General features: G+C 37.7%; 1 protein-coding gene across 42 annotated transcripts in view; it reads left to right on the forward strand.

The window, feature by feature from the left end:
• Window positions 1-27,809, forward strand: part of TCF4 (transcription factor 4) — a 373,037-nt gene that overhangs the window by 321,969 nt on the left and 23,259 nt on the right. For 35 of the 42 annotated variants that reach the window (XM_003926049.4, XM_010336782.3, XM_003926050.4 and 32 more), the window contains 5 exons: window positions 4,485-4,617; window positions 12,603-12,670; window positions 14,108-14,186; window positions 16,732-16,808; window positions 19,376-19,579. In XM_003926049.4, coding sequence (XP_003926098.1) covers window positions 4,485-4,617; window positions 12,603-12,670; window positions 14,108-14,186; window positions 16,732-16,808; window positions 19,376-19,579 — 561 coding nt within the window. The remainder of the gene's footprint in view (window positions 1-4,484; window positions 4,618-12,602; window positions 12,671-14,107; window positions 14,187-16,731; window positions 16,809-19,375; window positions 19,580-27,809) is intronic. The other 7 variants (XM_074383385.1, XM_074383380.1, XM_074383376.1 and 4 more) reach the window with 1 other exon arrangement.

Consider the following 27,809-nt stretch of genomic DNA (forward strand, 5'->3'; position numbering starts at 1 on the left):
TGGAATTGGTCTTTTTATATCATCTCCTAAGATGGAACATGTAAATCAGAAACCATCTCACATTTCAGCACATTTCGAGTAAATAGCAGATGATTTATTTTCAAATTGTCTCTTTACCCACCTCCTATTTGGAGTTAGTAGAGTGAAAGCTTAGAAGAATATCAACTATATCCACTATTGTTATGCTAGAATTCCTTTTGGCTAACATTTTTATTTCTCCTCCATCATTTTCCACTTCTTTAAAACCTTATGGTCAAAACTACATGTGTCGCATGAACAAGGAAGGTTTTGATTACAAATAAAAGTCTGGGGCACCATACCAGCATGTTGGAATTTCAGTTGTATTAGGAGTTGCCCACTTGATGTTGATTTTTCTTCCCTTCTGTGTTTCTTTCTTTTCCTATCATGCTCGAGAGTTTTGAGTTAGGCAATCTGATTTTATCCTAGTCCACTTCATGCATGGGAAATAGCTTTGAAATGTGCTTCCATGCACAAAAAGTATAATTTCAAAAAGGAAACCAACTACATTTCTTTTGGAAAAAGTTTTGCAGAACCAAAACAGTATCAACTAGGGAGAAAAGATCATTTTGAAGGAGTAACCCAGTAGGCTATATCAGAAGCCATATTTGCAGTGCCATTTATCTATCACAAAACACAGGATTTTCATTTTTCATCTGATCCGTTAACAGATTTCAGAGAGTAGAGTTTTTTGTTTTCTGTTTTTTGTTTTGTTTTGTTTTGTTTTGTTTTGTTTTGTTTTGTTTTGTTTTGTTTTAAGGGAACATGAATAAGCTCTCTGGTAATGTATACTAATGAATTATCTCACTGATAGTAAAGCTATTGAATTATTCTATCTAGTTGCCCTTGTACTTTGAATATTTAACCATCTGATACTGAAGTGTCTTAGAAGAATCTGACACTGAGAATACTTTGAATATATAGTATCAGTTGGTGTCCTTTCACTTGAAAATAATGGTAGTTCCTTATAATTTTATTCTTAGCATCTGGCTAGTCCCATACTGAACAAAGGGATAGTTTAGAAAAAGCAAAGTGCTGTTCCTGGATTATTTGGGGTATAATTTGATAAGCCAAGTTGATATTATCTCTAAAGATAAAACATTTTAAAAACATCATTGCCTTCATCACTTTATGCCTTGTTATAATAGAATGTGTAATTAAAAAGCTTAAGACCCACATATTTCAGTAGCAACTGTCAAGTTACCAGTGTTTAGTCTCTAAATCCCCTTTACAGTTTTCGCCTGTTCAACAGAATCCCACAGCTAATCATTACTGTGTTACAGATACACACACAAAATCATTCAGATGAATGGAGTTTGTGGTTAAGCTTTGGAATGGGTGGTTGTGGATGATTTATGTTTGGAATGACTTGGCAGAGTTCTTTGTAAGAACAGGATAGAGTCTTCACTGTCTGGCATGATTTAGGCATGGTCTTTGCACTACAGGACGAAAACAGTCCTAGGAGTCTGGGATTTTCCTTTAAAGGAAGTTCTGTTGTCTTTTATTTTTTGTAACATAAACCCTTACTTCAGTAATTCTCAACTGAAGGCAATTTTGCCCTTTGGGGAGCATTTGGCAATGTCTGGGGACATTTTTATTGTTATTACTAGGGGCTGGATGCGACTGGAATCCAGTGTGTAGAGGCTAGGGGTGCTGGTAGACGTGACGTCATGTACAGGAGAGCCTCTACAGCAAAAAATTACCTGGCACAAAAGATCAATAGTGCCAAGGTTGTAAAATCCTGCCCAAACCCAAAGCATGATTTTATTCTTATTTATATGTACCAGTTATTATATTTTCTAACCTTTAAATAATCAACCAGTAGATCAATAAAAAAATACCACTAATGGAAACATTTCCAACAGTTACTCTGTTAATAGACACTAAATACACTACTCTTGGGGATCATAAGTTAAAATGAATGAATAGTGGGCATGTAAAGCCTCACCCTTTGTCACACTCCTCTTATCCTTTGTAACAAAGAGGACAGGCAGTAATAGCTAGAGAAAGAGACTAAGAGGACCTCTTACAGTTGATCCCTAAATCCTCTGAAAGAGACATTATTCTCTGTGTCTTTATTACAGAGATGTATTTATTACATTTCTGAATGACAGTAGTTTTCAAGATGGTTTTTAATGTAAAATAATCTAGTTATAAATCTCATTAGTTTACTTCAGCATCTAATTTTCTGAGTCTCTAAAAATAACTGGTTTACATGGATTGCGTTGGTTTCCACCTTTAAAATGTATGAGGATTAATTTTTCCTTTTATTCTTTGAGCTAACCATTAACCGTTTGTGAAGTCCCAAATTACTGCCCTTTTTACATAAAGAGTTCCAAAAATTTTCACAGATGTGTTACCTGTTTTGTTCTTCTGATTATTATAGTTAGTTAAATATTTTTTATAATTATTTTTCTCTTTTTCTGATTTTTGCACATTATGGACTGATTTGTAGTTTGTCTGTTCTTCAGAAATTCCACATGGAATAGGACGGTGGAGAAGTCAAGTTAAACTTAGTCATCTATATTTTTTTCTACATTCTGTTTCTTTTCCTCCACTTTGTTATAGTGTTTATCTCTAGAGCAGAAATAGCTGTATCCCTGTTAAGCTTTCAGATTAGCTGTGCTATGGGATGGGTCTACTATATTATTCATTGGAGGAAATTCTGTGGATTACCTTGGGTATTCTTTAGTTGGCAAGTAGAAATGAGTTTAACGGGTGACCTAAGGAATTTTGGGGTCAAGGAAAGAAAGAGGTCCATGAAATAAAGAAATGTGAAAGGCATTCTCAGGAACTTGGAAAGATTTAAAGGCATCATCTCAACTTTTTTACTGAAGTCTTTTAAGTTGGGCTTTTTTGGGCATCCAGAGGTAATATTTTCAAAAACATGCATGTGACATTGACAAATCTTACCTCTGATACATAGGTTCATTTTCTTAGACTATTTAGTTGGCTCTCAAATAAGTTATACTTCAATACACTGTTTGAAGTGTAACTGTTAAATTCTAACTGATAACCAGTTGTTCACTGAGCATATAGTGTAATCATATGTTCAATAGTTAGCCACAAGTTGTGGGATACAGAACTATAAGCTCTATTCCTCTTTTCCTTTAAAGAGTTTACAATACAGGTGAAAATACACTAGAGTGAGCAAGAAATGAAAGGCAAAATATAATTAAGTATTAAAGGGCATCGTGCAGAATGTAAGTGCTTTAAGCACCTGGAGAGAAGAGATTGTGGAAGAGTTAAGTAGTCAGGGAATCTTCAAGAAAGAGGTAGAATTCAGGATGGATCTCACAGAGTAAATAGGGCAGCACTCAAGAGACTATGGTGTCATTCCTCGTGAACAAATGCTTGGGTTTTAAATACCTGTGACTTTCAGCATTATATCCCATCTCTAATTTTGAAATAAACAATTTTAACAGCATTTCCAATAATGATATAATAAAGACTCATAGTCCATTTGTACATTACGTATGAAGAAAAAGTGTATTTTAGCTTCAATACTTTGCCTTTACATAACACATTCAGATGCCTATGAGAATAACTTTTGAAGCTGCTTTTTATCTTGAAAATAGCTCAGCACGTTTTTGTAAATTACTATGTCCATTTTAGTGATCTGTTCATTCCCAAGCAGATGGGTGGATTGCAACTAATTTGCCACCTTACGGGCACTGTGACATACCCAAGAAATGTAGTTTACTTGGAAAACTAATATAATAATTAAACTCAAAGCAAAGTCTTAAACCAAATGATCGTGTGAAGATGCTCTTTCATTGCCAGCTAGATGAGGAGTGCTTGTAGGTAGGGCATGGAGAGAAAGGACTCAGACCAAAATAAATTGTATGGTTCTAATTTAATTCAGTAGAGTCAATGGTTGCATATCGATGAGTAAGAGAAATATTTAATGATTAGTGCTTTTTAAATTTTTTATTTACTAAATTTTATTGTTGCTGTGGTTCAAAAAGATAATTTAATTTGGGAGGAAGAAGATTTGAGACTGTTTACTCTTTGCCATCTAGTTTCAAGAAGGTCAGGATGAAATGTAATGTAAGCCCTGTGGGTCATAATGTTGTTTTATTCATTATTTAGTGGAATCTTTTTCACTTGATCAATAGGCCGTACAAACAATTAATAGTAGAGTGGTCTTCTATGTTGCTGAAACCTTGGAGATGATTTTAAGCAGTAAGTTGGTAGATTTCGAGGTTGTGATCATTTCTCAGTGTCCCTCATTGCCGTTATATTCCTCCACAGTTGAAGCAAACCGAAGCTAACTGTGTATCTGTATAACTTACTATTGAAAAATGAAAGCTGTCAGATATAAGCAAGATATATTCTTGGCTGTTTAGAAATTCTAAAAGCTGTCTCCATTGTAAAATAGAGAGTTGTGAGAAAAGTATTTGAAAACTAACTCACTTAATACCTTATGATTAAATATGGCCACTTTTTTCTGCTTCTTGCTATAGAGCTATCCATCACACTCCTCAGCAGACATCAATTCCAGTCTTCCTCCGATGTCCACTTTCCATCGTAGTGGCACAAACCATTACAGCACCTCTTCCTGTACGCCTCCTGCCAACGGGACAGACAGTATCATGGGTAAGTCACAGAAATGCCAATTCTGATACCGACAATTGGTGTCCGGGTTTAATCATCAAGGATCTCCTTTTTCCCCTTCATAACCGAATAGCAATTAGGCAGTAAATATTAGTCACATAACACACAAATGAACCAAACAGAAATAAAACCACTGGCTTGAGCATAACCACATTTTTTGGTCACAAGATACTGAAATTTGGCTACATTGTCCATTGCAAATCATTAGATTGAACCAGGGTTCAAACAGACCAAAACTTCCTTGTTCCTCACACTAAAAAATAGTGAGCAAAGTCATAAAATGAGCCATCGGAGACTAGTGGGCTACAAAGCAGAATAGCTCTTAATGATACTTACCGATCACTTCCCAAATTCCAGTTACTGTGCTCGGCTCTTACCCATGGTGTGCCACTGTCTTCCAAGGACTGGTTTATGTGAAAGTCTCAGGTGACTGTTAATAACTACATGAGGTTAATCTTCTGGAGAATGCCACTGTGGAGTCCCTCAGAGGGGTAGAATTATCTGCTCAGTTATGAGAGAGGAGACGCCTGGGCATCAATTGGCCAGAAGTTATTGCTGCTTTTTTTTTTTTTTAAACACCAAGGACATTTATTAATGAGTTAAAGTCTAAGAAGAATGCTGCTCCCATAAACTGAGCCGTCATCCTCTCCTTTCTCTTGATGTTCATTGTAGTCTTTTCCCTGGGACAGGTGATTCCCCAATCAGTACTTTCACCTGAGGCACGAACTGGATGTCCAGCTTCCCCTGGAGGGAAGAGTTAGAGTTGATGGGGAGATCGCTACTACCTTCTTCTGAACCAGCTTTGACAACCTTGTTGTTCAGATGAGCAGCACAGCTTAGTGCACCAGGGTCTTCTTAGAACTTCATACTTCTCAGGTGGTCACTTTCTGTGGTTCCAGCTCAGACTAACTCCTTGCTTGGCCTGAATGTCACTCTCAGAGCATCCATGAGGAGAATACACAGTATACGGCTTTGAGAGAAGATTGTGCGACAGAATAATGCTGCTGTTTAATCCACTTAGCTCTACACTTCTTTTCTTGAGAGAGTCTGTAGAATTTTGGAAAGTGGTGTGAATCACTTATGTAGGAACGTTTTTGATGAAGGAGAGATGTGTTTTGAAATGTTGGAAATATAATTTCTGCCCCAATAATGCCCTCCCTGCTTATTCAGTAATATATTTCACACTCGAGATGAGCCATCTCACAGCCTCTCCACTCCACTATCCTGTCTTAAGAGGCAAACAGAGGAGAGAGTTTCCATTTCGGTAACTCTAACCAAGCTTCTACAAATGTGTTGCATCAGTTTGACCTTGGAGAGCTATAGACAGAGGTCACATGGGGAAGTTTGTTAGCCATCAGTGCAGTTTTGGCAGATTTGAAAAACAAGAAGAAAGAAAGCAGTGCAGAACTGAAAGAGTGAGAAAAGCATATTTCACTTCAGTGTGGTTTGACAAATGGAAAGCCCCTTTCTGCAGTCATGAGGTCTGGTTATAAAGAAGGATGACTGGTCATTCATCCTTTTACATGACAGATTTCCTGTCTACTTGTGGTCTGAGTAATTTTCTTTTTTAGGAAGGTATGAAGGTGGAGCAGAACCTCGAGTTGAGGAAAACATATTTAGGCGCTGTTTGAAAATAAGTTTTTTCTGATTGATTTGCAGAACAGTCTTCTTGAGAGAGTGGCACTATGACTTGGAAAGGACGTATCAGGAAATGGGGTGGTTATCTCCATGAGTTGTAGACAGCTCAGCCACAGTTCTCAGTGGGAATGAGGTTTGCTTGGTTTTAGCTGATTGTCTTCATCATTAGTTTGTGGATGAACAGGAGAATCTACTTGTTGGTCTAGGCAGAGTGGAGCAATAGGAGACTTCGATATGCTAAGAATGGATTTGACTTGTGAAAAACTGCAGGTCCTTATTTAAGGGTCTTGACAATAATAAAGGAGCTATAATTTAAAAACAAAAGTATGAGATTTTTAGAACCCAGAAAAGGGCTTTATAGAAATTTATCACATACATTGTTTTACAATAATGAATGCACTTCTCAAAATCCATTAGCACAATGAGAAAAAGATGCATAATTTTTCAGGAAATAGGTAGATATGGTAATTCAGCATTTTAGAGGAGCAAACCTTTATTTTGCATAAATACAAATATTACTTTAAGGTTACTTTAAGAGAGAACATTCTAGAATGTTTTTCTTTAAAATGGCATGTTCAGCAATCGCATACGTGAAAATGCAGAGGAAATTTTAAGCATAATACGCCTTAGTATTGCATGATGTTTGAGTGGCCCACGTTTCTTCACACTTAAATTCTCTTAGTCTTTGGTTTGAATTTTTCAAGTGTGGTAGAAGTCAGTGATGGCAGCGTGTCTGTATAACAAGAGAAGCTTTCTCTTCTGATGTTAGTGATACTTCCCTAACAAACCGTATGGATTAATAGGATACATCTGCAGACTTTTGAAAATATTTGGCGTATATTCACTTATTCTGAAATGCAGGAAATAAAGAAATAAATTACGTTGCCTGTATCTCAAAGAACAAACAGAACTAATTAAATAATTGGTAAATAGGGAACACATAGCCTAACACATGTTTAAGATTACACTTGATTCTGTAGAAAATGACTGTAAGCAATACTAATGCCATAAGAATGGGGTTCAAGCACTAACACATGGACATCACATTTTTCATGTTTTCTTGGTGAAAAGTTGCAAGACAGTGCAGTCTTTTCATACATGGTGTTGATGTCTTAGGAAGCTGCTTTTTCAGTTCAGAAGAGGGCTGCTCTCCTTCCTCTCAGTGTCATGGTATCACATGTCTTTCGGGTGGTCAGCAGTTACCCTGAACTGACTCTAGACCCACGCGGTGCCTGTGGGGTGAGATACAAGCTCTAGAACTCTCAGAAGGTAACCTGTTACCACACTCCCTTTCTTCTTCTTCTATCCTCTGCATCTCAAAGACGGAAGGTGCTCACTGAGGTTCGCTGTTTGTTTGGCTTGCGGGGGGAGTGACTGGGTGTTTCCTGCTTTGTTTTCTTTTGCCCTATAATATCCCATATCATTTTTTGAGAAGTCCTTAAGAAGGATAAAGCTTACTCAGATTACATTAATGAGGGTTCTTTTTTTATAATGACACATTCATCCATGGATTTTCAAGAGAATTGTAGAATCAGGTGTTTTATTCATTGCATTACAGTCTAACTACTTTTCTCAAGCCTTGCCGTCAAACTCTGGAGATCACATTAGACCTTTCTGAATTGAAAGGGTTATCTAATTAGCCCTAGAATTAGGGGACTATAATGTATGAGACACAGTGTGGATTCATAGTAGTTCAGCTGGTGGAGCACCCAGCTAAGGAGAGTAGCTGTCGGGGGTCTTTGGGAGTTATCAGCATCAGCATCCTCTACTCAGTTCTTCAAACTCTTTCAGTGTTATGCCACTGGGTATTCTCAGAAGCAGTGCAGTTCAGTGCTTCTGTATCTGAGCATACATACGGAGGAGGAAGTAAGTTATTAGATACCAGCTATAGAGAATAGGAATGTCTACAGGATAGTAACCATACGCATTTGGTTAGCCACAAATTTCCTTCCTATTTGCAATAATATCCAGTAGCCCTTCCTGGTGGAAAGAAGCACAGACTACTGAGACTACTCTAAGATGAGAATGCTTTGTCTCCCCATTGGTAGATACCATCTGTATACATTCACAGGTGTGATCCTTTGTGGTTTAGGGCTACACAAACTCTCTTATCCTCAGAGAGAACTGGTCCTATAACTAACATAATGGTTATAATGACTATTACGGTTTTATTAGTCTTTAACTGGCCTACTTTCTAATACGTGGTCTTTGCCATGTTTTTAAATGTCAAACCAAACAGTGTTGCAGGAACAGGCTACCAAGATTGATTTAATACACCATATGTTAAAGATTACCCTGAAATATCTATCTGGTTCATGAATTAATCTGGCTTAGAACTTACACTTCTAATAACATGTTTGTATGGCATGTTAGTATGTTGCTTGTCTAGTAGAAACATTATGTCCTTTTCCCCTTGAGGACTTGGTTTCACAGTAATTTTATTATTAGAATAGTCGTATAATATGCACTTTATATTTTACAAGAATCTCCAGCCCTCAAATAGTCATGTGATGAACAAGCACAGCGCATAAGCATAATATGAAGTTTATCCATCAGTGTCAAGGCATCTTAGTTAGAAAGACCACCAACAGAAAACAATAAACTAGTTTGATTTAAGTCTTCTCCTCCGTTTCCTGTGCACGGTCGAGAAGCCCAACTTCCCCCTGCATTCATAGGAGTCTCTCCTGTTAAAACTTAGTGCATTGTAGTCTATATACTTGGGTTTTTATTTTACAATGGTTGCAGTAGGAGTGCTGGAAGTGATCGCTCTTTTTATCAGCTTTATAGACAAGCCCATGGCATTGTTACGCTGCTTCTAATGGTTTAATAACATGAGAGTCACTCGGACAGAGTTTAGAAAAACCTACATTGAAAGCAGTCATCTTCTCTCAAGCAAACACAGTGTAAATTGTGCTGCTTATTCCTTTGATGCCTTCGTGATATTCCCAGTCTTAGATGGTGGGTGTGTGTTAAAGGGGCAACACATTTTCCAAATTCTGATTTTTAGTAGTTGATCCCAAGGCACCACTCATCCCAGTGTTTTGTTGAGGGTGTGTTCTAATGGGAATGAACATTCCCCCAAAGCTGAGACCGAGACAGAGGGTGGTCTAACACATAGCCCAAGATACAAAACCCTTCTTTCTGCTTCATCTTCCAGCCAGCAACAGCACTTGTGCTCAGGCCATCTGAGCAATGCCTGGGTGGCAGGCAGTGTTGAAGCCTCCTACAAAATTACAGTTCCCCTTAATAACTGCTCATCTTCCATTCATGTTTGTATGTTACAGCTCTCCTTAGGGACTGATCATTTTTCTCTTAGGCAAGATAAATTGATTAGAGCCAAAATTAGAAATCGATAAAGTCTTTACCAAGCCAAATGCATTAGTTTTCATCTTTATTTCTATTACGTGGGCATTTTGATCATTTCTAATATGAGTTGACAAAAATCTTGGGCCTCAAGGAGTAATCAAGTCCTGTTATGTTAAAGCTGAAAAGGAGGATATGATATTTCTTGCTAAACATGGCCCAATTCTCAATCCGCCCCCCCCCCAAAAAAATTACGCCACTTGAGAATTAAAATATATTTACTTTCCAGTTATGCCCTTTGTTATACTGGTCACACAAATAAAAAGAGAAATCTGTTAGAGAAGGACCCATGTAGCTTACCATGTTCAGGGAATCTAGAAAATGTAGCTTCTCCAGTGTTACCTGGACCAGAACAAAAGGCATTCCAAGTGAAAGGGCAAACTGGCCCCAGTAAACTGCTTTGAAATTTAAGCCCTTGGGTTTGGCACTCCAGCTGTTCCAAGGTAAAATGGCCTCATGTTAAAAAATAGTCTGTTCTTATCAGTGGTTTCCATGAGTAGCCTTTGTAGTTTTCTGAAATATTTTCATGACAAGATGAGGTAAGAAGTTGATTCTATTTTTAATTCTATTTCCTGAGTCATAATATCTCCCTGTATAAAACAGGCACTGATAGAAAGTTTAGTTAGAGAGTTGTAATACTAAAGAAATCAGAATGATCATATCTTGTCTCTTCTAACGTGTGATTTTTAGGGCATATATGTTTAGTTTTTAAATGCTCCTAAAATATTTTTATTGGTTTTCAATACTTTGTTTAGTTTCATAAAAATATATGTATTATTTATAGTCTTCATTTTAAATTGTTTAAAGGAAGAGTTAATCTTTTGAAAGCTACTACTGTAGCAGACATTATCTGTAATGAAGCAGTATCTTGTTCTTTTTTGGCTTAGGTAATGTGATTTTTCCAGTGTAGCTCTGAACTTTTTGTGAAAATCTGTATTCAGATCAAGCAGATAACACAAATTATTTTGACTGGTAGATCTAATTTTTAGGTATATAATAATGAAAAGAAATACTGTTTCTAGGGAAAAAAAAAAAGATAAGTGCCCCCCAAATACCATGGTAATGCATACTGAAAAAAGGTTCGTGTCATCTATATTTCACGTCATTATTATGATCTCTTTAGAATTGTTTTTAGGTTTTTTTTGTTTTTGTTTTTGTTTTTTTTTTTCCTTTGAGACAGGGTTTTGCTCTTGTTGCCCAGGCTGGAGTGCAATGCTGCGATCTCCATCTCGGCTCACTGCAACCTCTGCCTGCCGGGTTCAAGCAATTGTCCTGCCTTAGCTGGGCATAGTGGCACATGCCTGTAATCCCTGTGTTTAGTCTTTACAGAACTCCTCAATGCAGAAATTCTTCTCATTTTCACACTAGATATAATCTGTTGTATTTTATCTTTGTTAAATATTTTTAATACGCTTGATATCTGAGTTGCTCCCACTGAACCATTTGTATGGTATCAGACCCTCATTTCAAAGAACTCACTTAGACAGTTCCTATCATGAGTACTAATAACTCATGTATTTTTAATATCATAACTTTGTGATAATGGAAAAGAGGTCTGTTTTGTCACAAGTTTAATTGTGTTCTTTTTATCATGTACTAGTTTTCTTTTAGTATTTTAGCAATTAACAAGTAAATATGGGTGTGGGTTTTGTGAACCACATAAAGCATATATCGAAAGATTATCTCTGACATGCCCAACATATAAATATATGAAAATAACAAGCATAGTTTAGCTATGCTAAGCAGAGGTCAGGAGAATTAAATGATGACTTGGAAAAGCCATAGAATTGGACCACTGAAGATCTGGCCCCCCCTCCCCCTCACTACTGCATTTCACAAGTCTGAAAGGTGATGGCAACACATTTGTAAGAAAGAAGGCTCTGTTAGTTCGAGAGTAGGGCTGGAAAGTCTTACAAATTATATACCCGTTTAATGAAGTTTTGCTTGGATTCATTGGATGATTTAAGCTTTCCTTTTCTTCCTTCACAAAATAGTGAAAACAGATCTTACCCCAGAACTCTGATAGGTTTTATTGAGATACTATGTCAATTTGCTGATATTGAGGCCTTAATAAATACAACATGTCCCAAGTTCTAAGCATTCTGTTAATACTGAAGACGTCACAAGAATCCTGGAAATCCCATTCTATCACTTAGTTACAAAGGCTAGATACCTTCAAACCATACGTGTTAAAGGAAGCTGGCTTTGAATGATATACTGGAATATATATTCTTTTATTATTCACAATACTCTTTGTTCTTCTCTTTTGTCGATAAAAATACCAGTGTTTAAGGCAGTCGAGATAAGCTTCATGAATATGTAGACATTTTATCTCTGGAATCTGAGACCATATTGACTTTTAGTAGCATAACAGTTCACTTTTTCTTAGTGTGAGCACAGACTTTAAAATATGTGGAGAATATATGTTGTTGAAAACGTTAAAAATATTTTCTCTCCTTGTTAGCCAGACCTGTCGTAGAAATATTTGTTTGTTTGATATACTGTGGAACTATGAGAAGAATACCTCTTTTTGCTATGTATAAAATTTCTGTTTATTTGAAAACAGGTAGAAGTTATTTGTGAAGATAATTCCATTTACTATAAAATAATATAAAGAAAAGACAGACTCTCAGGACTCCAGAGGCCTGAAAGTACCATATACTTGTCAGAAATGACCGTCACATAGCTTGCTACCATTCACCAGCTCAACAGCAAGGGGAAAGTCATAGCAAGGAAACCACTTTATCTTTAAAACAAGATGTCAGGTTTATATTTTATCTGTAAAAAAAAAAGTAACATGAATATATTTGACATCTACCTCAGCAAACAAATTAATGCTAATTAAAGATTAATGTGTTGTAATTAGCATTAAAAATGCAATTAAATTGTGAGTAAATGGACCAGGAATAGAAAATTGTTAGACGTCTCACTGCCTGGTTTTCATATTCTGCCTTTTGTTTTTGCAGCAAACAGAGGAAGCGGGGCAGCCGGTAGCTCCCAGACTGGAGATGCTCTGGGGAAAGCACTTGCTTCGGTGAGGAAATATTGACTTTGGACTCCATATGTACCGTGGTAAAGGGTGAACTTTAATCAGAAGTGGACATTTGGAATTTTCAAAAATGAATGGCAAATAGCTTTTATTTTTGGAAAATGCTAGCTTTCTTGCCTAACAGTCATTGGAAAATTTGAGAAGGATCTGAAGCTTCCCATATCTACATAGTCTCTTCCGTCTCATCTTCACAGTGGTACTAAACCACACTCAATTATGGATGTGGGAATATTCTCCTGGCTTTTAGGTTTATAGGTTTTTTTATACTGATGTCTTATTTTTCTCTAAAGTAATAGGAGTGCTCAATGACCAGCTAAGACTGTCAGCGGAGAATCGTTCTAAAACACTTTGGAAGAGGCATTTGGAAAAAAAATGACAATAACTGAGGTCCACGAAGAAATGTCATATAATTGGCACCTAGGGGACTCAGCTTCTCTGCTTTGCCCACCCACTGCCAGGAAGCTAAAATTGGGCATGTCTTATATGTTCCCTGATGACAAAATGGCATACCTTCATTGTCTCAGAGAGTATATATGTGATATTTTAGTCAAAAGCTAAACATGGTCATTTATAAATATTAAGTGGAGGGCCGAATGCTGTGGTTCACACCTGTAATCCCAGCACTTTAGGAGGCCGAGGTGGATGGGTCACTTGAGGGCATGAGTTTCAATACCAGCCTGGCCACCATACGGATACCCCATCTCTACTAAAAACCCAAAAATTATTTGGGCTCGGTGGCACATGCCTATAATCTCAGCTCCTCAGGAGGCTGAGGCAGGAGAATTGCTTGAACCAGAGAGGCAGAGGTTGCAGTGAGCTAAGATCATACCACTGCACTCCAGCCTGGGTGACAGAGCAAGACTCCGTCGAATGAATGAATGAATGAATGAATGAAAGTGGAGATTTGCTTCTCTAAGATTTTGTCTCCAGTTGGCTTTTACCATTGGGAGCATCAAAAAAGTTCACACTATAATAGCAGTGTGCCCTAAGTAAAAGTTTTTGTTTTATCTGGGCCTTCTAATGCTATGGAATCAAATGCCTTAATCTGGCAAAGGAGTGGTGAAATATCTTAGAAACGATCCTATCCAACTTCTCATGTTGTAGATGAGGAAAGTTCAGAGTATCTATTTGGCTGGCCTATAGCCACACAGCCAGTAAGAACAGAAGTCAAACTGAAGTCTCCTGACCTCAGCCTGGCTCTTTTTCCTCCATCTCATACCACATCAGTTAATTCTCGTTTTGAAAAATTAAAATAATTGTTAAGTTTTTTATTTGACAATATCAGTACTGTAGTTGATTGTTACATGTATTTTGTCACTTGTAAGTTTTAAATGAATTGCATTGACAACTTTGTCCTTTAGAAAAATGTGAATTATTTTAATGAATGAGGGTGTTTTTTTTCTTTCTCCTTATTGTTTTAAGATCTATTCTCCAGATCACACTAACAACAGCTTTTCATCCAATCCTTCAACTCCTGTTGGCTCTCCTCCTTCTCTCTCAGGTAGTGTATTTCAAATCCCATTTCATCATATAACAGTTTATGAGAATGATTCCCCACTTAAACTTCCTGCTTTAGTAGGTGGGAACTCACTTCCCCACAAATCCCAAAACTTAATATTCCCGTAACAGACAGATACAAAGGGGTAAGAGAGACACATTACCGGATAACAGTGTAGTCGTTTACATCCATTCCTTTCCTTAAAAATTAGATTATCTTTTTAGAATATACAGGCATATGGAAAATGCATTTCTTACACTTTTCTTAGCTCAGCAGAAGACACCCAACAGCAGAATAATGTATTCCAATAAAACGTCTCAGATGAAAAAATTCAGTTAATATAGTCATGAATATGAATATAGACTATATAGCCATCAAATATAGACTATTTAAATGGATCATTTCCTGCAGAAATTTTAGGCTTTCCAAATTCCCTCTTTAGAGTACATGCCATCGGGATGTTTGGAGAAAACTATAATTTTGTAAATAAATTGTAAAATAATTGTGTGGAGTAGAAGGGATGCTTGATTTCAAAATATAACACTTTCATGTGACCTGTAGCTTCAATTTGAATGACTCTAATTTGTAGAATTGTGTCATAAATGATTTCATTTTTCAGGGATCCATTTAAGAGACTCATTGTCTTTCCAATACAAATGCTTCCAGAAAGCCTTCCCTGGTTCATGTCTCTGCTCTTAGGAAAGGGGACAGGTGGCTTATTAAAAAAGCAAAACATCATCAACAACAACAACAAAACCTAAATCACATCTGTACCTGACGGAAACCTTACCTTACTGTAATGTATAGTGGAGTCACTTGCCTGGGTCATTCCCTGCATGCTACTCTCATGGCCTGGTGTAAACTGGGCTCCTTGGTTGAGAACAGGCGGTTCACATTGCCCCAGACTTTCAGAAGTGATGGTCACAGCTTAGCTGGGATTTAATATCAGCTTCTTCCAAGCCTCCATGGTATGGGAAGATCACAGAATAGAGAGGCAGTTGGATTCTGAAATCTGTATGTCCAGAGAGACCGTGTTGAAACTGGGAAGCAATTGAGGTGATTTTAAGAGGATAACGAAACATTCCCCTTGATGGCAATAGAAAGTAGAGTTCGGTATTGTTGTAGTCCTCTGGTTCTGTACCAGGTTCTTACACACTGAAGAATGATTTCAAGTGTCAGTATCCCCCTTCGAGACAACAAGAGATAGAGAAATCTGAGCAGGTGGGACTCCAAGTTCCACATTGCAAACAAAGCAGCTTTCATTTTATTCATTTTCTAATTTAGAAAGAAAAAGATGTTCTATGGTCTCATAATTTTTTGAGAACAACATTATGATATCAGGTAGTCAGATATCCTGATTTTACATATGAGAAGACTGAGTCCCCAAAAGAGAGCTGAATTGTTGAGTTTATAGCAGTAGAAATAGCAGAGCTTGGACAAAGATCTGGTGCCCACAGTTCTGCCAGTCCACTTCTAGATTAACGGTGGGAAAGAAAAATTAGGATGAACAGCCATTCCAGAAAACATCACAAATTCCCTGTACCTGAGTAGCATGCTCTCGGTGAAAGGCACAGAAACAAGGCTAGAGATGCCACTTTTTGGGTCTTGGTAATGCATCATGGAAGACCACATGTTAGGAAGAAAGAACTTTTATGAAGATGCAAATATGGGGACAGATTGCTATTTTCACACCGACGGCTCTGTCCAAATTCTGTCAAGAAAAGTAATTGAACAAAATATTCTATTTTTATTTAGCATAAAAATACACATGCACACCCAGAAAAGACAGGAAGAGTGGATTTTAAAAGTGCTAACAGTGTCGGGGCATGAGATTTCAGTGAGATCATAGCTATTATTTTTTCCTTTTTTGAATTACGTATTCTCCAAGTTTCCTACACTGAATGTGTATTATTTTAAATTTAAAGTATTTTTTATTTTGTAGGTTAGACATGTAATATGTATTCTAACAGCAGTCTTTTTTTACCTTCAAGTTTAGTGAATCATTAAAAAGAAAAATTATTTTCTTTAGAAGAAACTTCAGTTGTTTCTGTTTATTGACCTTAAATTTCTGGCTTAGTGGATCACTGCTAACTAATCCTATACCCTTAAAAAGTTTTTCAAGATTTGTCATTTTAAAAACAAGCAGCAAAGTCTGTTTTCCATTGCTGCGAGAATTTTGGTTTAATATAAACTGTCCTTGCCTGAAGTTCTAACAAAATCCCATTTTTGTACCCTTAAAAGCACCTCGATTCCATAGTGATAATTTTTCTTCCACAGGAACCCTTCTAGCCAAAATTCAGAATCAATTAAATGTTCTCTTTTAGGAGACAGCCAGCATGGGGAATTGTGAGTCTATGTAAAGTCTACATATTTTAACATTTAAAATGTTTTCCTTGTCCCCAAATTCTTATATGGGAAGTCTACGTGTATTCACCTTATAGTTTAAATGAAAATCACCATTGCCATTTCCACAAGGACTGTTTAAAATATTGGCAAGCTTCTTTTTACATGTGTCTAGATCTGATTGTAACTCCCATTTTAATATCAGCAGGCACAGCTGTTTGGTCTAGAAATGGAGGACAGGCCTCATCATCTCCTAATTATGAAGGACCCTTACATTCTTTGGTATGTTTCATTTGCTAATCTCTGTTCCACCCATTTCCAGGTCATGTTCTTTCCTGTTCAGTCGCCTTCACTCCCCAAGATTCTGATTTTTCCTGTTAGTAACTTTAGATCAGCGTTAAGCACAAAAGTTCGCTTGAGCCAGAGTCACTAGGCTATGCTTGTTCCTATTTGGAGATAGGAACCCAGATACTACTGTAATGGAAGCCCAGGGCTGTAAATATCAAGGACCAGATAAAATCCTGAAAAGGCAATGGCCTCCTCCCCATCTCTAGGAAAGATCTCTGTCAATGATTAAATCACTTCCCTGCTATCAAGAGTGCTGGAACTTCAGCCAAGTCCTATGCCTAGAACATTTGATTCTACCTCTTTGCTTTCTAGAATAACAGGTTTAGAAGAGATTCCCTTCTTGTAGAAACCCAGTGATATCCTTTGTGGTAGAGAAGTGCCTACTCTTCCAGGAGGGAATAGCTGAAAATTTCCATGGACATAATTAATTATTATAAATACTCTCATGATGATTCAGTGTCTGACACTTTAGTTTTTCTCTACTCATGATGGTGGGGGCCAGAAATATGCATGGAACAACGCTGGTTTTGCAGCATGTAGGCTGTACATGAATCTAGTGGGAAGGAATAGCAGTGAAGGAGAGGAGCCTTTTAGTTCCTCAGGGTTGAGTTTTTCTTTCCTCCCTCCTATCTTGAGATGACACGTGGAAGAAGGCATAGATTTATCTGTCTGCCTTAGTGCTGTCTTATCTTCTACCCTTTCAGCTTAACCTTTAAGGAATGTCTAAAAAGAGAAAACAAAGGTGGATTTCCCTCCTTTGTTGTGTTCCTTCTTGCTATGCATTTTGACCAATAAAGGAAACCCTACGGTGAAACATATATGCACTACCCAGCCCAATTAATCTGCAAACCGCATCCAAATAATTAGTTGTTTTAGCATTTACCTTCATCGGTTATTCTCTGGAGCCTGTTCGTCAAAACCAGGCTTTGTCCAACTATAGAATTGTAAAGACAAGTTGTGTAGTTATAGACCACAGCTTCATTCTGTTTGAATTCTAAACACTGAAGAAGAGATTCACAAGCAGAAACTGCTGTCTTCACCAGGAAGCTGTGAGCCAAAAATTGTGATAGGCACATGTATGATTTCTTTTCTTGCATATATTTATACTCAGAAGTAAGTATGTACTACCATTCCCATATTTATAAATTAAAAAGCATCTACTCCAAGAGGTTTAGTAACTTTTCCAAGATAAATATGTAGCCAAGCTAGCAGTCTAGGGGAGGTAGTTTAACTCCCAAACCCACCAAATCAAAATGCTCTGCACCATACACTACTATATTAGATACACATTCTTCCTGTCAGTAGAATTCGAAATTGTTTTTCTCTTGTAATTGAGCTGGTATACCTGTTTGCACAGCCCATTCGAAATCAAAGTTGACTGTAGCATGATCTAGTGCAAAGAGTCACTAGATTTAAAATCAAAAGACCTAGATTCCAACTCTGACTTTACCATTTCCTGGCTGTGTGACACTACATAATTAATTCATTTAGTGTCTTTGAGCCTCATTTTCATGTCCATATGGAATGGATCACACTGTCTTCCCTGCCTGCCCGTACACATGTGAAACGAGGATCAATGAGATGGTATGTTTTAAAGTATACACTGGAGCATGGGATTTGATATCATTATTGATCACAGTTTTTAAATGAATACATACCTACATGTCATTTTTCTTCACTGAAAACTATAGGCATTGTCTAGTTGTGAAAAACTAGGATCCTAATGGCAAGGATGAACAAAGGTTGGTTGGTATTTAATGGTTAAAATCATGAATTCTGTACTGTAGTTGGGGCTTTGAAATCAATTAGATGCCACAGTGAACAGTTGATTCAAGTGTTTGTGATTCTTCCGTCTTAAAATCTTGTATCACTTTAATTAACAGAATTTCTCTAACTTTTTTCTGTAACCATTTTGAGGCCCTTACATCCCACCCGCTGGTTTTGATGCCAGAAAGCAGAAACAGCGGTTAAAAACTCAACAAGAAATTATCATCCGTATGCTCTTCCCTGTCTTTGATTTGGTACTTAGCACTGTGTCATATATCATAGGGAAGGCCAAAGAAATATACCTTCAGGAAAGTAATTTAGTTGAGAAACTATAAATAGGTCATCTTTTCAGTGGTAATTGTTTAAAACTCTTTTAACGTAATGCCTGCCAGTAAGTTCCTTAAATTCAATGAATGTTTTTTTCTTCTGAAATGAATCTATATTATCTTTCAAGCTAAGGTAGTACTGTATAGCACATGTATGTTGTAATGTCCTGGAATAATTATTGAATTTAGTTTGTTCATGAAAAGTAACACTGTAATTTTAACATTAACATGTTCTATCAGTTTTCTGAAAATAACACTGTTTGCATTATTGTTTTAAGGAAATATACTTTATTGGAAATGTGTATTTAGAAACCCGCAGTGTGGTTTTTATCACCTGAAGTTTTACTTATATAATTTGGAAACGCATTTTGAGCTAAATCAAATTTTGCATCATTTGTTAACCAACAGCAAAGCCGAATTGAAGATCGTTTAGAAAGACTGGATGATGCTATTCATGTTCTTCGGAACCATGCAGTGGGCCCATCCACAGCTATGCCTGGTGGTCATGGGGACATGCATGGAATCATCGGACCTTCTCATAATGGAGCCATGGGTGGTCTGGGCTCAGGGTATGGAACTGGCCTTCTTTCAGCCAACAGACATTCACTCATGGTAAGTGATAAAATTTGTAGACTCTACAGTTATCATGTAGAATTAGAATTTCAGGTATAAATACTACTGTTGCTGCTGTTTTGTTTTGTTTTTTTAGAAAAAAAAAACAACTTTGTTGAGATATACTTTAACATACAATGAGCCTATTTCAGGTGTACAATTTAAATGTTTTAATGTATTCACAGGGTTGTGCAACCATCACAACAGTCTAGTTTTTTGAATATTTTTGCTTCCTGCAAAAAGAAAAGAACCCTTTGGTGCCCAGTAAACAATCATTCCCCATCCCCTCTACTTCAGTCCTTGCCAACCACTAATCTACTTTCTGTCTCTATAGATTTACCTATTCTGGATATTTTGAATATATGGAATCATGCAACATGTAGTGGCCTTTTTTGACTGGCTTCTTTTGCTTAGTATGACTGTTGCAGTTTTTCCATAGTTTGCCACACATTAGACCTTCATTTTTATTGTCAAACAATATTTCACTGTATGGACATACCTCATTAAATTTATCCATTGATCAGATGATGGACATTTGGGTTGTTCCCATTCCTTGGCTATGATGAATAGTGCTCCTGTAAATATTCATGTTTGAGGTTTCGTGCAGATAGATGTTTCCCTTTAGAAGTGAATTGCTGGGTCATTGTTGGTGTTTGGAATTACTCATTTTGGTGACCCTGGCCAAAGTGTATAGTTGAAGTTCATATTATGATAGGACATTGCTAGTAATTCAAATTCTAGGTTTTTTTTTGTTTGTTTGTTTGTTTGTTTTTTAATTAAAGAAGCCAAAATAGTGTCTGTCAATTATGAGTCTGGGAGATAGAAACACATGGTCTATTTATTCATATACATACCCTGTGTGGGACTGTGTAATTTTATAGAGTAGCTTTACCTCTACCTATTTAGAGTAAGTCTTTATTTGAATAATATTTAAGAAAATTTGTCCATATTACAGTTGGATTTTATTTTCCCTCATTACTTTGAAAAGATTTTGGAGATAATTCTTTTTGAGGATGTTTATGATGATTCAGAGGCTCTTCTTAACAGAATATTAAATGATGACAATTGATGAGGTGACTACAGTGGTGGAGAATGAACTTGATGAGTGATTCTCTGTAGTTCCACTCCTCACAAGCTCCTACCTGGTCTCTAAGCACCTTAGTGTCCTGTTTTGTCCCTTACAGGCTTGTTAAAATTTGCTTGGATGAAGGTCTATTTTCCATTATCACTGTAGCATTTCTTGTTTAAGCATGGTTTCAACAAAGGAAATGCAAAATATGTACGAATTGTGATGAGGTTCTTTTAAATACTTGCTCAATAGTATTCTCCTGTCCATCTTTTTCAGTTTCTCTTAACGAAAGACTAAGTTTAAGAGTACCATTTTGAATGGTGTAGTATTGAAATCTGCAACCAATTTGAAACCAAAAATACTGGTTTATAAATAGAAGCAATGAACTAACATCTAAAATGTGGAAAGATATCTTTGAATGCCAAAGTGAAATCTTTTTTATTTGCCTTGACCTCTGCCCTAAAAATTCATCACTGAATAAAAATTGTTTGTATGTTCATGGCAGTTGCTGAGAGTTTACAAAAGGAAAGTCTAGATTTTAATTTAGCTTGGCCTCAGGTAATGTGTTAAATACACTTGGGATGCATATAATAGGAGATTTTCATTTGTACAACTCTTTTTTTTTTAACTACAGTGTTTAAACAATACTGCTTTTAATTAAGAAATCTGGCTTTATTAAAAGCCAGATCTGTGACTTACAACCATTTCTGTATATCTGCTCTCAATCAAGAGAAAAATAGTTTAATTTCTGTAGCTGTGTTCATTTTGCATATGTTAAACGGATGTAACATGCACCCAGGGCATTTCTTCAGAGACAGTCTTTTCCATAAATATGTAAAGTTTTTCTTAAATACCAGATGTAGGTTAAGTGGTTCTTTTAAATATTAAACTATACATAAATGCTTTTTGGAACTATTTGGACTTTGAATTGCCTTCTTTCTGAGTCTGATTAAGAGGTGGAATCAGAGGTGGGATGGAAGGAACAGACTAGACTTATTTTGGGAGATGGGAAGTTGAACTGACCTCAGTAGAAGGGAAAGTGAGACGATAGGATAAAATGGTAGAAAAAAGGAAATAATTAGCCAATATTACACAGAAACCTGTTCGATTGGATCTTACACACACACACACACACACACACACACACACACGCAATAAAGCCACTAGTTTTGCTGATAAGGAAAAGTTCCTGTTTTCTTCTCTAAAGACATTTAATATTCAATCAAGGACAGCCACAGAGCCAGCCAGATGATAGCGTAACTCCAAAGATGTGGCATGTCATCAACCTGCTGCCCTTTGAACCAAATGGGATTTTGCAGTCTCTCTTTCTTCTTGAAAACCATTCAGTGAGTCCCCAGAATCTGAGCTCCTCAGCCTGAGACACTAATGTGTGTGAAAGAGATTGGTTTGGCGTATCTTTCCCGTGCAAACTGGTATGAATTTTAAAACAAAAACATAAGAACAAAGGAAATAGTTTTTGAATTTAATCAGTCTGAAGTTAGTCTTTGACCATTTGATACATTCCACAATAAAAAGGAAGTTTAAGGGGAAGGAGAATAAAACACTCACCCCCCACTTCCCCCCAACAACAAAAAAATTCAAGGAGGATACTGGTAATGTTTTCCACATTTGAATTTTAATACATGAAACAGGCTATAAAACTTTGGCCAGCTGCAGTAAATAAAGTAGCCGTGGGAGGTATGCACCGGAAACTTCAGCAGAAAGCACTGGTGAGAGTCTCATTCCCAACTACACACCTTCGTTTGTTGTTCTGGAGCGGAAGCGAGTTGCAGTAACTTGATACCCATCCCAGTCCCGGTTTTGTTTTGAGCACATCACCTCTCTGACTCTCCTTAGTAATTCCTTCTGATTAAAGAGCAGACAGCTTGGAGTCCTCTCGACCTCCGTCCTCTTCTTCTTCCCTCTCTCTCTGCCTTCCAAAAATCAAAACAAAATGGCTTGATAACTTGGAAGGTGATATAAGCATTTCTTTCTGCAGCAGCTTGAAACCGTGGTGGGGAAAACTGTGGTTCTGCCTTGGCTGTTATCTCATTTAATTGCTAACATATTGTCCTTAGCTTTTGATTCATAAAATGTTTTCCTTGGAGTTCTGAAGTAGGTCTTCAGTGATTTACTAAGTATTAGTATAATGAAAGGGACTTTTTTTCACAGTGGCATGGCTCATAACACGAGAGTGGATGTTTGTATACTTACAAGCTTTCTGGATGATATTATTCAGCTATGCTTCTTTCCTGCTCAAAAACCTTCCCTAGCTTTCCCATTATCTACAGAATAAAGATAACTCCTTAGCTCGGCATTTGAAGCCTGTTACCATTTACCGAAAGCCTTATGTTGAGCCCTTCCAATCTGCAACAAGTCTTCCAGCCAGACCAGGCTGTGGATATTACCAGAATTCACCCTGTATGTTCTCCTTCAGTACTTTTGTATCTCTCTGTCTTGGGCAGCCCTATCTGCTTATCTCTGTACACCTAATACTCACCCATTCTCAAAGTACTGACTCAAATCATTCCTCTTCCAGGAAGCCTTCCCTTGCTACCCCACCCATGCTAGCCATTTTTTTCTCTACTCTTACAGCCCTATGAGTCATACCATTTCTAGATATTTGTCTTACCCAGCTCTTCATAGCTGTGCATCTTTTATGGGTATGACTCTGCCTTACCAACTATTGTAAATTCCTCGAGTCCCACATATTACATTTTGTGTGTCCCCCCCCCCCCCGACCCCCGTAAACAGATCATCCACAGAAACATGAGAAAAGACACGAAGAAACCTTCTGAGTGCCACATGAGTGGGCAACCCCTCTGCTAGGCGTGCCGTGTACATTGTCTTAGGCAGTCTTCACAGCCACCCAGTGAGGATGACGGTAGTGGCCATTTCAGGTGTCAGTAAAGTGAGCCCTAGGAGGTTTGAGCAGTTAGTCGCAAGTCACGTAGCTGGATACTCAAGCACATCAACTCCAAATTCAGTGCTCTTTTTTACTACCAGGCACACTCGCCACAGATTATCTATGAGAACACCTTTTGATAATTTATTTTAAGTGCTGGGAGCCTAGGATTTTCAAACCTTGATAAGTGTTGGTTGGCAAAAGAAGTTTCCAGGTATTCCATGGCTGGGTTCCCAGAGCAGCTCTCTACCCAAATGTACAGACAGAGAACTTTCCCTACAATGTGGTGGCACGCTTAGATTAAAACCCACATTATCTACCCACTTATTCTTAAACCGACGTGTTTGCGCTGAGTGCCTAAGAGATGTGAACTCTCCCTACCAGGGTCCTTGAGGCAGAAAATTTTCAGTTATTTAGTTATTTTTCTTACTATAACCACCCACTTGTCCTCTAGAATTAAAGCAGAAATCTCTGCATGTGGGAGAATAAGGAAATAGCCAGGTCTTCACTACCCTAGTTAGAAACGCTTACCAACTGGGGTTCCCTCTGCCTCAGAGACCTCCATGGTTAATCCTGATATTAAATTTTAGATTTCTTATAAATTATTGAAAGGTCAATTTCCCAAATACAATTCTCTCTGTTATTCATTCGGTATTCAGATCCACAGATGAGACCTGAAAAGAAGCCTTTCAAATGACCTCCCTAACCTCTTTTTTAACTGAGTAAGAACAAAACCCACATCGAACATGTCTTTCTGTGACTCTGTGTGCTCCTGGTGATTTGTTGGTAGAATCAGTGATGATGGGATCATTGAACTAAAAAATCCTCTCTACTATCCATATATTGCATTAGGGTAGCTCTCAGATCCTTTTTGTTTAAAGCCTGTTTATTCATTTCAGTAACATTTATCCATGGTTACCAAGTGTAGGTTCTGTGCTCTCAAGGAATTCACAGACTAGTAGGAAAAGATGTGTATTTAAGCAGATTGCTGCCTGCCAGTCTGCTATGCCCTCCGAAAGACCAGGGGCCCAGCTCTTATCCAGTAGTAGTGAACGATCACATGGTTGCTTGGTGGAGGAGTGGTCATCCCCTGTGAGAAACTGTTCTAGGTGACTTAGGGATGGGGGAGTCCTGTGAAACTCACTCCCCATACCTGTCTTCCACAGCATCCCTCCAGAGTCCTGCTGGTGGGTGGTGTGGAAGCCATTTCAGAAACCACCAATGAAAGTGGATCGTAGCCCAGTTTTCCTCTTTTCAGTAACAATTTTAGTTTTACTTTGGATTAAATACAGTCTATCAAAAGCATTCATTAGGCAAAGAAGCCTCTTTTTATTTAACTGACATTAAATACACAAGAGCTTTTACCTCTTAGGGCTTCACAGGACAACGTCAGTTAGTTTTCCTTATATAGTTAAGAGCTCAAACCACTGAATTTTAGATTCTAAAAGTATCCTGGAAATCACTTAGCCCATTGCCCTTCTTTTGAAGACTGAGTTCTAGGAAGCAGAAGTGACCAAACCATGGGTACTCAGTAGCAGGATTAGAAACCAGATAAAAGAGGCTGGATGTGGTGGTTAACTCCTGTAATCCCAGCACTTTGGGAGGCTGAGCCGGGTGGATCACTTGAGGTCAGGAATTTGAGACCAGCCAAGATCATGCCACTGCACTCCAGCCTGGGTGACGGAGTGAGACCCTGCCCCCTCGCCCCACCCCCACACATACACACACAAGGAAACCAGAAAAAACAGCAACTAGACTGGCACTCTGTGTACTATATCCCACACTGCTCAGCTGACTTCCTCTTTATCCTAATACCATAGCCATTTCAAAACTGTGAGTGATAGATATCAAAAACCATTCTGTTAGTTTGACTTAACTAATGAAATCCAAGAAAATGCTTTAGTTGCCACTAGACTGCCTGCAACGAATTGCTGTTTAGCTCTGCCAATAATATTTGGCAAAAAGAGAGGGTAGTGGGCATTGATGTGCTGTGCCATTTACTGGTTTAGAGTCATGGGAGCTGCAGGAGTCAGAAAATTCTGTTTCTATATGGACCTCTTCAACAAAGATAGGTCAACAGAGGCATCAGCATCTTTAGTCTTGCTTCTCTTGGGCTTTCGCAGGTTTTGATTCCATAAAGTTCTGTGTCTATTTGAGTGCATCCTTCATTTCTAAGCAGTTATTCCCATGGACTCTCAGGGGCGTTAGAGATGATCTCTACTGAAATCTTCCTACAGATTCCCCACCAAGCAGTCAACAAGCCTTGATCAGCCTTCTGCCTTCAAGGGTGGCTAGCGCCAAATGCCCATAAAGTTCATTTTCATCAAATGATTGAAAGTTCTTCCTATGTCCAGCCCAAATATGCTTTTTTTCTACAGTCCTTATGTTTCTGCCCAATGGAATTGTCCCCAAGTCAAGTCCAACAAGCACTTGAGAAACTCAGTTATTTGAAGATTGTCTACTCAGTGTTTTTCTCTAGATGAAACATCAGTATCTTCAAATATTTAACCCGAAGAAAAGTTTGGACTCCCTGTCATGAACACCATCACTTCCAGGTGCATTCTCCCGAGTTTAGCAAGGATGCCTTTTTCTCTGCAAGAACCTTTTGGTGTGTAGAATCGCAAACTGAACACAGTGCTCAAGCAAGTATCAAGTGGACTAGCGTGGATCTGTCTCCTCCCCCATTCAGTACCTTATATCTTCATTAAGGCCACCTAACAAAACTTCTTGTGTTTGATGCTTTCATTGTCCTGCTGATGTATATTCAATTTGTAATCAGCTGAAATCTGTAAGCCACATGTCTCCCCAGTCTCACTGTGTACTTTTTGCTGTCTCTGTACAAAACTTCATGAAACCCCATTGAAAGTCATATTGTAGCCTCAGCCTGATTCCTGATTCCTGTTTAATGGTTTCCCTGAAGCCCTCCTTCAGTCACATACTCTGCCATCTCTGTTGTTGGCAAATGTGATGGGTATTACTAAGGCCTACATCAAAGCCACCAATAAAAATATTTCCAGGGGAAGGAATTGACCAGAAGGCCTTTAGGCTCAGAGTTAGACATTCTTTCTACACATCTGCTGTCTTCTGTCCTTAGAATTTAATCTCTCAGCTGGTTCTGCCTCCCTCCTTACACACTGTGCAGCCCACCTTTTCTCATTTCGGCCGGAGCATTGTCACAAGAGGCCAGGCGTGCAGCGCTCCCTGTGAAGCAGGAAATGAGGTTTGTCCAGAATGCCTGCTCTGGTGGAACCAGACTGAGTTTGAGAGGCCATGCCTCTGTTTCAGAGCACTTTCAAAACTATTTTCTAAATAGCCCGTTATAGAATTTCACCCAGGCTATTGGTGATCAACATCATCTTTCAATAGCTACTATCTTGTTTTTCTTTAAATTAGGATATTTGCCTTCTGTAGCATTCCGTCATCTCTCTTGATCTCCACAACTATCCAGTAATTCGGAGAGCAGATAAGCAACCTCAACTGAAAGTTTTGATCTTTATCAGTATCATACATGATTTCGTAAAACTGAAAAGAAAAAAAGGACAGGGAGGAAAAAGAACTTGAAGAAATTCTTTAACCATGGATTAGTTATAACAACTGCAGAATCCTTGAATTTACCACTTAGTATTTATATATTAACTTAAATATTTAAGTCAAAAAGATTTGAATACGGCAATAGCAGTGAGATCCTTTAAGCTCTATTCAGCAACCCCTAAGAAAAGTGATTAGAACACTCTGCATGCCTAGATGTGAACGCGGTTGGTCACATTATGTATTTCCCCTTCTTTCCACATTAATACATGTTTTACTCAAATTCAGACCCTATGATGTTGAAACAGACAGTCTAGTGTTGGATGTTTACCTCAAAACCCTGCTCTCTCTGCACCTAGGACAAACAAATCCTAGTTCTCTAGCATTTAGCATCTTGGAGTCATGAATTTTAAATAAATCACAAACAAAAACCTTGTTTTCTTTCCCAGCTTTAAAATATAAAAGATATACACACACACATATTTAAAACAGACCCTATAACCTCATCATATTCTTAACATGGTTTTCTTCTTAAATTATGGAGGGAAAAAAAGGCAGACACTTTTAATAGCACGGTAATCATCATTTTTTTAAATGAACTGTTACAAGGACATAAACTTAAACTATCCATAATTTGGAATAGGCACAACTGTGCATTTTAAAAAATGTAATATTACCCTTACTTTCTCAAGAAAGCAGATTTTCTGGAGGGAAAAGTATATATTGTA

The sequence above is a fragment of the Saimiri boliviensis genome, chromosome 13, assembly GCF_048565385.1.
Source record: "Saimiri boliviensis isolate mSaiBol1 chromosome 13, mSaiBol1.pri, whole genome shotgun sequence".
NCBI lineage: Eukaryota > Metazoa > Chordata > Mammalia > Primates > Cebidae > Saimiri > Saimiri boliviensis.